Raw genomic sequence first — 11804 nt, forward strand, 5'->3', positions numbered from 1 at the left:
TCTTGGTTTCAGGTCAGGTCATAATCTAGTGGGTCCTGGGATCCAGCCCCAAGTAGTGCCCCCCCCCGCCCCTCCCCCAGCAGGGAGTCAGCTTCCCCTCTCTTTCTTCTTCTGCCCCTCCCTGCCTTTCATTCTCCACCTGAGCCTTTGAACTCTCTCTCCAATAAAATCTTAAAAAAGAAGCAGGATACTCTAGATGAAAAACCAGAGCAAATACGTTAATTTAAAGAGAATTGTTAGTTGTTTAGAGGAAAATTCTTTTTCTTTTTGCTAATACTGCCCAAGTCGCAATCCACTGAACTTCTCAATGAAGGAAGCAGCTAGGGTGTAAATGAATGCCCAGAGTGGCATTTTTTTTTTTCTTAAATGAAATATACCAGTGCTCCGAAGATTGCCAAGGAGATGCTGTGTGTCTGTGAGATCTTTTAAATTACATAGCCTGCAATAAAGTGAGGGCCTTATGGTTATAGATATATAATTTAACATCATTTTTCACATCTCTGGTTGTCCTCCATTTTCCTGTTGGTGCAATGGTTTATAGAGTGTTTCTGTATCCAAGAGCCAGTGCTCATCAGCAGCTGTGCATACACATAAATCTGAAACTGAAGGAACACATACTTCTCTATAGATAGATTGCTCCCCCTGGCTGAGTTGTACTATAATTTCATGATTCAACCCACAGAATATTTTAGAGCATTTTTATGACATAGAATGCCTCAGTGTCCTAACCTTTTGCAGGGCCAAAACATACATAAAATTTTCAAAAAAGTGGTGTATATTTTTAAACAGATTTTTTGAAATATCACTGGGATCCTTTAAAACTCTGTATTTCTGGGAATGTGATCATTTTTAATGGCTGATTGAGTAAGGTTAAGTTGGGAGCTTTTTGTTCCCATTTGTTCAACATGTCCTAATTTCTTCAGAGGAAAGCATGTTATTTGCAAAAGATACAACCTCAAGGCATCTAGCTTTACTGTTAGCAAACAGCTTTAACACAGTGTTAGAGCAACAGTGGATACTGCTGAAGGCATGTATTCCAAGCAATGCTATCACACAAAACTTACAGTGCTTTTGGGGGGAAATCACATTAAGAATGAAATGTCACATATCATATGAACATGCCAAAATACTTATGGATTACAAGAAGAAAGATAATGGGAAAGTGGTTATCAAACCAGCCTGAAAAAGAACTTCCATTTGGTCTTTTTTAAGGACTGAGAACAAACCAGATTACAGGGACTAAATCTACATTAACAGTTTTGGTTAGTGAAATGAACTTGTATTTTTGGTTATGAGGCTGTGGATATCATTAGACAACTGTATGAATATGGAAAAGGACTTTAAGAATGACTGCTATGGTTTTCAGTCCCTCTGGCCCTCAGGTTGTATATTTTTTCATTCTAAGAAAAAAACCACAAGTACAGTTCACATGCATAAAATATAAAAAAGAGATATTCAAAACTATGAGTCTAAATATACCAGCAGGCCAATAATAATTGTAAAGAGAAAAACACATATACACAAATACAATTTACATGCATTTCCTTACTTTTTCCCTTGGGATGTTCTGTTGAAAAAAATGAAAACAAAGCAAACAAACAAACAAAAAATAACAATTGGTCTTATGCTCTTAAAACCTTCAAAGATAAAATTACTCCCCCAACAGGTTGACTAGACTATGATTTTTCCAACTCCTCTCCCCATTCTCTCTCCTCGAATTTCAATGTTGGTCTGAAGTATTGCCAATTACCACTGAAGGTGTTTCCAGAATTTGAGTGCAAAACATTGACAATGAATCAGCCTAGGATTACACACACTGTTTAGCCACTTGCAATGACTTATATTTTGCAGTCTCTTAAACACAGGTGAACACATAATCACATACAAGCAAATATGGAAGAAACAGGTATCCTTGCCAGATGAGTTATGATTCTACTCAAGACTTAATAGGAACAATTCAGTTTCTAATTGATGCTAGTGTATCCAAGATTAATTGAATTTATGCTTTCTACTAAAATAAACTCTTGATACTGAACGTTATTCAATTTCTTGTCAAGCAAACATTTATTTGAAAACAATTACTGTGAAAAGTAAACATATGCAGTATTTGTTTTTTATTTTGCCAAATAAATCTCATAGCAATAGTGGCAGTAAAGATTTGACTCTTTCCTTCAAATCCCTTCTCTCGCTCTCTCTCTTTCTTTCTCTCTCCTATCCCATATATAGTTTTTTCTTCTATAATTGTCCTTTAAGAAGAAATGCAATTTGGTATTCATCAAATATAAGAAAAGGAAAATATTTCCAATACCTTCTACCGGGGTTTTTGTTTTCTTAGAATCTGAAAACACAAAGATAAATTATTGATAAAGTAGATATCATAAATTGACAACTTATTAGTTTACAATAAAATGCCAAATACTCTGAAATAATCTTCTATAAAGTAGACTGATCTCATAATGTATTTCTAGAATATGGGACTCAAGGAGAAAGTACTCTGTTTTTGAAAAGATGAGCATTAGAGTGAGGCAGTACATAAGAAATTTTCTGAAATAGAAAGACTTAAAAAAAATGACAGAGATGAAAGAAAATATCCACATCAGTTTTCACAGATTACATTGTACCTATCAAAGCTAATAACCTTTTAATAGAAAGTCAAGCTGAGCCAATATATGGTCTGTTTCCATAAAGATGGGCTGAAGCCTGTGAATTTAGTCTGTGGTTTCTTCATTTGCTTAATCTAAAGCCACCGAAATCACTTGCTTTGCCCTCCCTGTATATTTACAATACAAATATCCAATTCTTTCTATTGTAATGGGGAAAAAACAGGTTGAGGTCAGCTCAAAGTATACTGAGGAATACATCGTATTTAGTAGCTGTTATGGAGTAATGTGTATTCAGTGGCCAGCAGACATCTATTTTATTTTTAGTCTTTTGGATATTCAGCCTAAATCTGAAAATTTTATTACTTTTTAGTATTTAGGTCATGCAACTTTCTGTTCCTATAATTTGAAAATAAAATGAGAGGGTTTTGACCCCATTTATTTTAGAATAGAGGCATCTAAAGTTTCTGCTCAGAAATATTTTATTTATCTTCTGTGGTTTTTCCTTTACCCCTTCTGTAACTTGACTTTGAAATTTTCTGGCTATTACTTAAATTATAATTGTAATAATGAGCTATAAGTTGATAATTGCAAAAGGTAGATAAACTTTTCTTTGGCTATAATTATATGCTTGGCGGAGTTGTATGCCTTATAGGGAAGTGTTTGGTACTTCACAGTGAAGTAATAGAGCTAAAATGTTTGAAGATGACAATGGGAATTTATTCACGAAAGGCAGTTAGATGGTCAACTGAGTTGTTTTATGAAAAATGATAACCAATGACAGTAATAGTGAAGTAGAAGTAAAAACTCACTTCCATAGAAACAGAAGCTAGACACACACTTTAGGAAACCAACTTGAAGAAGAATTCTGAGAAAGTCATAAAAATGAGCATGCTTTTTGATATAATAATTCCACTACTAGAAATCCAAAGAGAAAAATTCTGAATTATCACAAAATTATATAAAGGAAAACGCATTTTTCATGACATTGTTTTATATGTGTAAATAATGAGAATATTAAACAGTACTTTCTGAACAAGATTGGAACTGATAAAGAATTCATTAACATCCACATTATAGAAAAATACAGCCATTCAAGTAATATTTTTGCAATGTCTTCTCTATGAGTTTCTAATTTTTCTCTAATAGGGGTATGTTTCATGTGTAAGGGAAAAACAAACCTTATTTTGAAAAATAAGTCCTTGGAACAAAAAGCTTACTTATTTACTAAATATCTATTAAATGTTATTATGTCCAGCATGGCACAGTAAAAAGAATATTAAACCAGATTTCTTTTAATATCCTTTCTTCCCTCTCAAAAAATATTTTTCTTGATATTTAGTTTCTCAGCTGGAACTATAACTGAGTAGGCTAAATTTGCCATCTAAAATGTGCTTTGAAAGCAATTTTTCATTCATTTCCTTCATGAGTAATTACCCTAAACAGATAAGCAAATAATTCAAATATATAGAAAAATATTACATAGAACAATTTCATATAAGAATATGACAAATATCCTGTTATTAATATGCCCAATAATTAATAATGCAGACCCAGATTCTTATAACACAATAGCTGCAATGATGAAGTGCAAAGTTCAATAATCTTTGTAAGTTCTCCATTCATTTGGCTCCAGTATGCTGGAGTAGGATTTCTACTTGCCCAGAAGGTCATGTGACTCCCACTGATTCTAGTGTACAGACAATATGGAAAACACAGGAAGATCATGAGGAACACATGGTCATTCAGGAGTACAGCTGAAAATAAAGCTTGGGAAGACTGATGAGATAGACAGGATAAAATGTGGCGGTAAGAAGATTATTTCCACCCCCACACCTCTATTCTCTGACTAGATGCTGGTGTGGGGTTGATAAGGAAAGCTGAATATAATGTGTATCTGTGAAATGTCTGTTGTTTTAATTTGCTTCCCTTATCCTTTGTAGTAAGAATTGGTAATATAGGAGTCCCTAGGCGGCACAGTCAGTTAAGTGTCTGCCTTTGGCTCAGGCCATGATCCCAGAGTCCTGGTACTAGGTCCCACATTGGGTTCCTTGCTCAGCGGGGACCCTGCTTCTCCTTCTCCTTCTGCCTCTGTCTGCCTCTGCCCCTGCTTGTGCTCTCTCAATCTCTCCCTGTCAAATAAATAAAATAGTTAAAGAAAAAAAAATTGGTAATATAATGTACCAGACATCAATTACATTGAAATCACAGAATAAAAAATGTGAAGTCCTGGATCAGGTAAAGTATAGAGCTTATTGAGATAAAATAAAACATTTCATTAAGAAGAAATGTAAAAAGAATAACATGCCATGATCTCACCAAGTAGGTTTTAAAAATTCAATACATGTTTTCTAAAAATGGAAGCTATAATGCAATTAACTTAAAATGTCATTATAAAATAATGTCTTTGGTTTGGAGTCAACAGAGCAGCAGACTTACACAAGTAAAATACCTGCGCAACAAAAAATATAATGCTTAGAACTGAAAGATCACATACTGACCCTGAAAAGCTATTAGTACCAGCCATTAATACTCCGGCTATTAAACTTCATTATAGCCTCTTAGCACTCTTCTGAAATGGTTTAAAAATATTATAAAGGCTTACTCGGTGAATATACTTCCCTAAAGACCATATGCCCAATAATGTGAACAACAGTCTTTTATTAAGAACACTGATGCTCATAGCAGATGTGATTTAAAAGAAGTGATGTGTTCGCAATCTGTTCAACTCATCATTCAGTCATCTTTGGCAATGCGCAGTAGTTTCCCTCATCCAAGGGGAATATATTCCAAGACCCCCAGTGGATGCCTAAAACCAAACCTTGTATATACTATGCTTTTTCCCTATACATGCATACCTATGGTAAAGTTTAATTTATAAATTAGGAACAGAAAAGATTAGTAATAACAAATAATAATAAAATAGATAAAATATAATATACTGTAGTAAATGTCATGTGAGTGTGACATCTCTCAAAATATCTTACTGTACTATATTCACCCTTCTTGTGATGATGTGAAATGATAAAATGCCTGTCTGATGAGATAAAGTGAGAGGACTGATATAAACATTATGACTATGTTAGGCTACTATAGACCTTCTAACCATGTGTCAGAAGGAGGGCCATTGGCTCCCAGGTGGTGGTTGAGCTCAGGTCACTGAAGCTGCCAAAAATGAAACTGTGAATAAAGAGGGACTACTGTATCAAGTATGGTCTATTATAGTTGTAAGTGATGCCACAGAATAATGAAATACCAGTTGTATGGAAGGAAAAATTAACTCTCTTATAATCTGGTAATGCAGATGATAAATTACTCCATTTCCTTTGGATAACTTGTCCCATTGACATCTTTATTCAGTTATAATAACAGATACTTTGCTTTGTTTTTCAACGTTATTTCTCTTCAGATCTCAGTTCTGAAGCCCTAACTCATACATGCATTCAACTTACTTGTTCTTGTTCTAGCTATAGTAAATGAGAAATCTAATCTGGCTCATTCTCAATGAAACTGTATCCTTCAGAAGATAAACTGTGTTGGAAAACTCAAAGGCTTTCCAGCTCCCAGGAATTCATATATGAAGTTAAGATAAATGAATGGGATCTACCTAGATCTGCTAGGCAACTCAAGTGGCCACTAGTGATCAAAATACACCTATGACAAAATTGTCAGTATTTGGCTGGGATTTCTCAGACCTAAAAAGATCACTGGAATATAACCTCCAGTAATAATTTAAAAAATTCTTCCTTGCCCGGGATATGGAAAATTGAGTACCTACTCACATTTCTTGTAGATATTATATTGATCTTAAGAGTCCTAGATATTACTGATTCATTCACAGAATAAATATTTGTTAAGCAATGTGCAAACTAAGGAAATGTGCTAGTCCCAATAGGGGATCAAATGGAATTAGACATGGTCCCTTTAATCAAAAGTTTTAAAATCAATTAGAGTAGGATGAAAATGAATACCAATAATAGAAGTACAAGGTGGCAAAAAATAAACAATGGTACAAAGGTACAGATAAATTCTGTTGGGAGATTATAAATGAAAAAGAAAGTATATTTAATTGAGAAGGTCAGACAGAGGTCTTAGGGGAAGGAGAACTTTCCCTGAGAGCTAAAAACATTGAATATTCATAGAAGGAAAAGGAAAGGGTAAGTTCTATTATGATAACAGTAGGAATGAAGGCAAGACAGCAAGTTGTATGCATAAAATCGAGAATGGCTTGATACAGATGAAGTATGTGATACATACAGGAAGAAAGTGGGTAGAAACATAATGTAAAGGCTCCACCGTGATATCATCGTGGTCCAGCACATATCCATATAGGCCCTGCAGGGGCCAAGTTTTAAGCCATAGATAATGTGAGTCTCAGCAGAATGCCTTTTGATCCTTCTGGAACATAGGAGGCCAGGAAGCTGTCATGAGACAGCTTCTTATCACCTCCTGAGTTCTCCTGCCTAGAATACTCTGAGATAGGTTTCAGACCAGGAAACCATTTGGCTGTAGTCTAGAATTGACTCCTCAACACTGAAATGTCCCTAACTTGTGTTGCATTATCTGGCCCCACCTCTTTGGGTGTCACTGTGTTTTGGTGTGTAGGACAAGAACCACAATGTGTTGGCACCTTCAGCTTCTCTTGCTTTTACTGACCATGGAAGTAATGAATTGTCTCTATCTCAAAAGAACTCGTATCTTGACTGATGGAATTATTTGGGCCTTGGCTTTGTCTTTGCCCAGATCTCTAGATGTGCATATGACAAGAGGTCAGGAAACAGACTGTGGGGCTTGGATTATAGACTAAGGCCTGTAGACTATATTCTGTGGTTGCTGTGGAGCTGCTGAATATTTTAAATAGGTAACTACATGAAAAGTTTTATGAAGTCAGTTCAATATTTTGAAGGACACTATCTAGAGAAAACATTATAAGCAGAATTACTGTTTAGGTTACAAACTCTCAAACTTTTTCATTTCAGGCATCCGTTAAATTCTTTACAATTTTAAAAGACCCTGAACAGCTTTTATTTATGTAGTTTCTAGCCACTGATGTTTATAATTTTAAGAACTAAAGTTGAGGGGCGCCTGGGTGGCTCAGTGGGTTAAAGCCTCTGCCTTCGGCTCAGGTCATGATCCCAGGGTCCTGGGATGGAGCCCCACATCAGGCTCTCTGCCCGGCAGGAGCCTGCTTCCTCCTCTCTCTCTGCCTGCCTCTCTGCCTACTTGTGATCTCTGACTGTCAAATAAATAAAGAAAACCTTTAAAAAAGAATAAAAAATAAAGTTGAGGACAATTGAAAATATAAATTTGTTTATGCATTTATTTAATAAAGAATAAACCTGTTACACGTTAACAGAAGTAATATATTTTTATGACAAATATATTTTCTAATACAGAAAAAATGGTGAGATGAGTGACTTTGTGAATCTCATTAATGTCTAGCTTAATGAGAAGACAGTTGGATTTGCATATCTGCTTAAGTATTCAGTCTGTTGCAATATTGCAAATTATGTAGCCTCTGGAAAACTCCAGTGCACACTCATGGGAATATGACAATGAACTAAGCAAACGATGACTTCATATTTTAACAAAAATAGTTTTGACCTTAAAGAATCACAGACAGGGTCTCAGAGACCCCCAGGAGTCCTTGACCACATTTTGAGGACGTCTGATTTCAGAGATCCTTGCCCTGGTTCACAAGAGAAGTTAGAAAACTGACGTGAGGACTCACATAACAATGTGAGGTGAGAGCTAGAAGACCTGGAGCTGTGAATAGAGATTAGCCTTTCTAATTATTTTAGGAAAGATTAAACGAAAGAGAGTTCAGCCAAATTAAAAATTCTAGAAGACTAAATGCCAGGGGCAAAGGAGAAACAGAGGTTGAAGTTTACACCAGAATTTGTGTCTCTGTGTCTCCAACGAGAGTGGGGGCAATTACATAAGAAGAAATAGAGAATAAGCACATTTTACAGAGAAAAGTACAATTAGATGGGACTTTGGCTTTGAAACGAATGGACTGTAAGAAAGAATGTGTGTTAACAGAGATGAGTAAAGTATCTATAAGGGGGAGAAAGAGGAATACAGGGGAAATTTCTGCAGAAAATGGCTTATAAAAGGACCCTAGTTGAATATTCAAAAATGTCGCTTACTTAAGCTAAGATATGGTTGCTCTGATGCCCAAACTCCAAAGAACAGTAAAATTGATGGGCAAAGTTCAGTGGAGCCAAAGGTCTCTCTTGTTAAGTTTTCTAAGAAAGACCTGATGGTACATGTGGGATAAGATTTTAACATGAAAAGCAAATCTTCAGAGTTCATTATTCAAGAAGTTCCTTGCCCCTGGTGCACAGATCATCTTTGATAATTTGGTATGTACTTCTGTTTCTGCATTTTAAAATTCACTAACAAAAGAACTTCCCAGGGCTTTCTCATTAAGCCTTCAAGCCCTCCTGATTTTCTTCTTCTCCAGGAAAGCTGTCAACCAATAGTATCTTTGAACTATACCCCAAGAGTTTGAATGTGAATAGAGATAAACTTTGTATAAAAGAAAATGTTGAAAATCCAAATTGTATCTGGTAATTTGTATTAAACATGCCCATTTGAATAGACATATTTGCAATAGAGGCAGGAAGCCTCTGTGAAAAAGATTTCTATAATCTTACGAAGATTATAAAAAATGAGAAATAAGAACCAAGACTGTTATGTCCATATACCTCTCTGATCTGCTTAACAGGATAAATAGAAATAGAAAGTCATGAAACAAAATCAAATGACTGCCTAGAATAGCTGGACATTGAGTCTGCTCTCTTTTAGACACTGGAAACAATGAAAATTATTCTAGATAGCTGTATTTTTTTTTCTTAAAGAGCATAAGCTTAGCAATTACAAAACTTTTTTCCAAAAAAGAGATAAAAGATAATCAGTAAAGCTCTTTGGAAATAATTAATAATAATAATAATACAGAGGGGTATGTTTTATATATTTTACAGCTGATGGTGGATATTGGATCCCTTGACTCTCCATGGCAAAGCTCTGCCCAACCTCTCCATGCCCTTCCAAATATTACATGTTGATTATAAACAATTTCTCAAAAAAAAAAAGAAAAAGAAAATGAGGCATCTAATCCAGGATAAATAGAATAAAAAACCCTGGAAGAATAGCAATGAGAAAAAAAAAAAAAAAACAGATATAAAGTTACAGTGATGCAGTTTGTAATTTGACTATTGTTTCATATACCCAAAAGTCTTTTAATACTTTAGTTTGAATACTAATGAATGGAAAAATAACTCTGACACTAACGTGTCTTAGTTGGCTTTATTATGATATCATGGTTTTGTTCCCTCTGAACAAATAATGACCAACAGAAATTTTTTTTTCTGGCTCCTATCTGTGGACTCTTAGATTCCTGGTTAATAGAAGCAGAATGTGACTCTCAAGCTGCTATGATAATATAAAGTTCTGATGATACTAAATAAAAAATATAACTCTTTTTTTCCATTTTTCTCAGATTATATGAACACTAATTAGAATATTATTGTCATTTTCAAAGTTAGAAATATATCTTCATACTATTTTTACTAAGAAAATAAGCTAGATTCATAAACAGTAGTGTTATCTAGACCCTGTCTAAGTACTGTCAGGGTACATAAGAAACATTTCTCTAGATAGAATCACAGTGACTAAAATGGCCTTACTATTCCCCCTACCTTGCCTAAATTTTAGGCAGATATCCTCTAGATTAAGGCCGTCAACCCCTCCTGTATTAGTACATTTACTTTAGAAAACTTGCAACTGTAAATTCTTTCTCTGTTCTTTTGAAGTATAAATCTGCTACAACCAGAAATATCTTCCTCCGACCTAGGAGGCATCCTTTTGAAATGGAATCATCGAAGGATACAGTGCTTCTATATCCTGGTCTCAATGGGAGAGTAGGAGCCTAACTTCAAAAAGCAGCGATTAGTAAACACAAATGGCTTAATCACAATGACCACCACCTCACACCCCAACTGCCTAATGTCCTCCAGTACCTTTCCACTAGCTCACCTCGGAGCTTCAAAATTCTCAGGTTTTCTGTTTCATTGCTGCTGGATTTCAACTTCTATTGCAATGGACTCAAGTCCTATGGTAATCATCTTCAATAAAGTCTTCCTTACCTGTTAAATTCCACTGGGTCCAAGTTTTCTTTGATAGCAAGGAGTATTTTACTCTATCTTAGGACATTCTGAGAAAAGGTGGTGGTGTGCAGGGGATGGACTATGATTTATTTGCTATTTGCAACTTAATAGAATGAAGTAGCATCAGTTGCTGGTCAGCATCAGACACATAAGTAGATAATAGAGTAAAATAGTCTGTATTTTTCCACACTTTTAAAATTTGATAAAACTTCTAATGGAATGGAAGTTCTGAGATTTTGTGAGGTTATGTTTTATCCCCTATATCTTAAGAAAGATGAGATTTAAAATTGTTTTAAAAAGCAGCGTACCCTTTTATATGAAGTAAGGCAGAAGAATACATTCATGAGAAACGTCTGCATAATACACATCCAGTTATCCAAAGGAAACATAGGAGAGATGGCAAGCAAAACCCAATTCTGGATTTTGGTAAATTGTTTACACAAAAGGCATAATGGGATTTTTGCATTAAACATACCTTCCTTCTTTTCATCTTTTTTAGATGCTGCTGAAATAAAATAAATAAAAATAGTGTTAAAACATACCAAGTGATCATTCTTCAGAATACTACTGGGAATATGAGACCGTATTCCATGTATTCATAAACTGAGTGGTTATCTATGCACAAATTAATCCAATTAATCCATCTAACTTCTGCAATAGGAGAATAACCTGAAAATATTATTTTATGTGAAGGTTTTTAAAAGAACTCCGATATAAGCATAAGGCCAAAAAAAAGAATTAAAAATATATTGTTCCATAGACAAGAAGTCAAATAGATAAGTACAGTATGTGTTTAGTATAAGTTTATTTTAGGTTTGAAATTGTTACATTTGAGAAAACCACAGCCATGTCTAGAAGAATATACTAGATCTATGCCAAAAAAAAAGAATTAAAAATATATTGTTCCATAGACAAGAAGTCAAATAGATAAGTACAGTATGTGTTTAGTATAAGTTTATTTTAGGTTTGAAATTGTTACATTTGAGAAAACCACAGCCATGTCTAGAAGAATATACTAGATCTATGCCAAAAA

General features: G+C 34.6%; 1 protein-coding gene across 1 annotated transcript in view; it reads right to left on the reverse strand.

Annotated features, from left to right (window-relative positions):
• Window positions 1–11804, reverse strand: part of TRDN (triadin) — a 294196-nt gene that overhangs the window by 104471 nt on the left and 177921 nt on the right. Inside the window, exons 16-18 of the mRNA XM_059401567.1 lie at window positions 11247–11278; window positions 2309–2338; window positions 1550–1567 (exon numbers count right to left, since the gene is read on the reverse strand). Of these exons, the coding sequence (XP_059257550.1) occupies window positions 1550–1567; window positions 2309–2338; window positions 11247–11278 (80 nt within the window). The remainder of the gene's footprint in view (window positions 1–1549; window positions 1568–2308; window positions 2339–11246; window positions 11279–11804) is intronic.

Source organism: Mustela nigripes, chromosome 5 (genome assembly GCF_022355385.1).
Source record: "Mustela nigripes isolate SB6536 chromosome 5, MUSNIG.SB6536, whole genome shotgun sequence".
NCBI classification, from domain to species: domain Eukaryota; kingdom Metazoa; phylum Chordata; class Mammalia; order Carnivora; family Mustelidae; genus Mustela; species Mustela nigripes.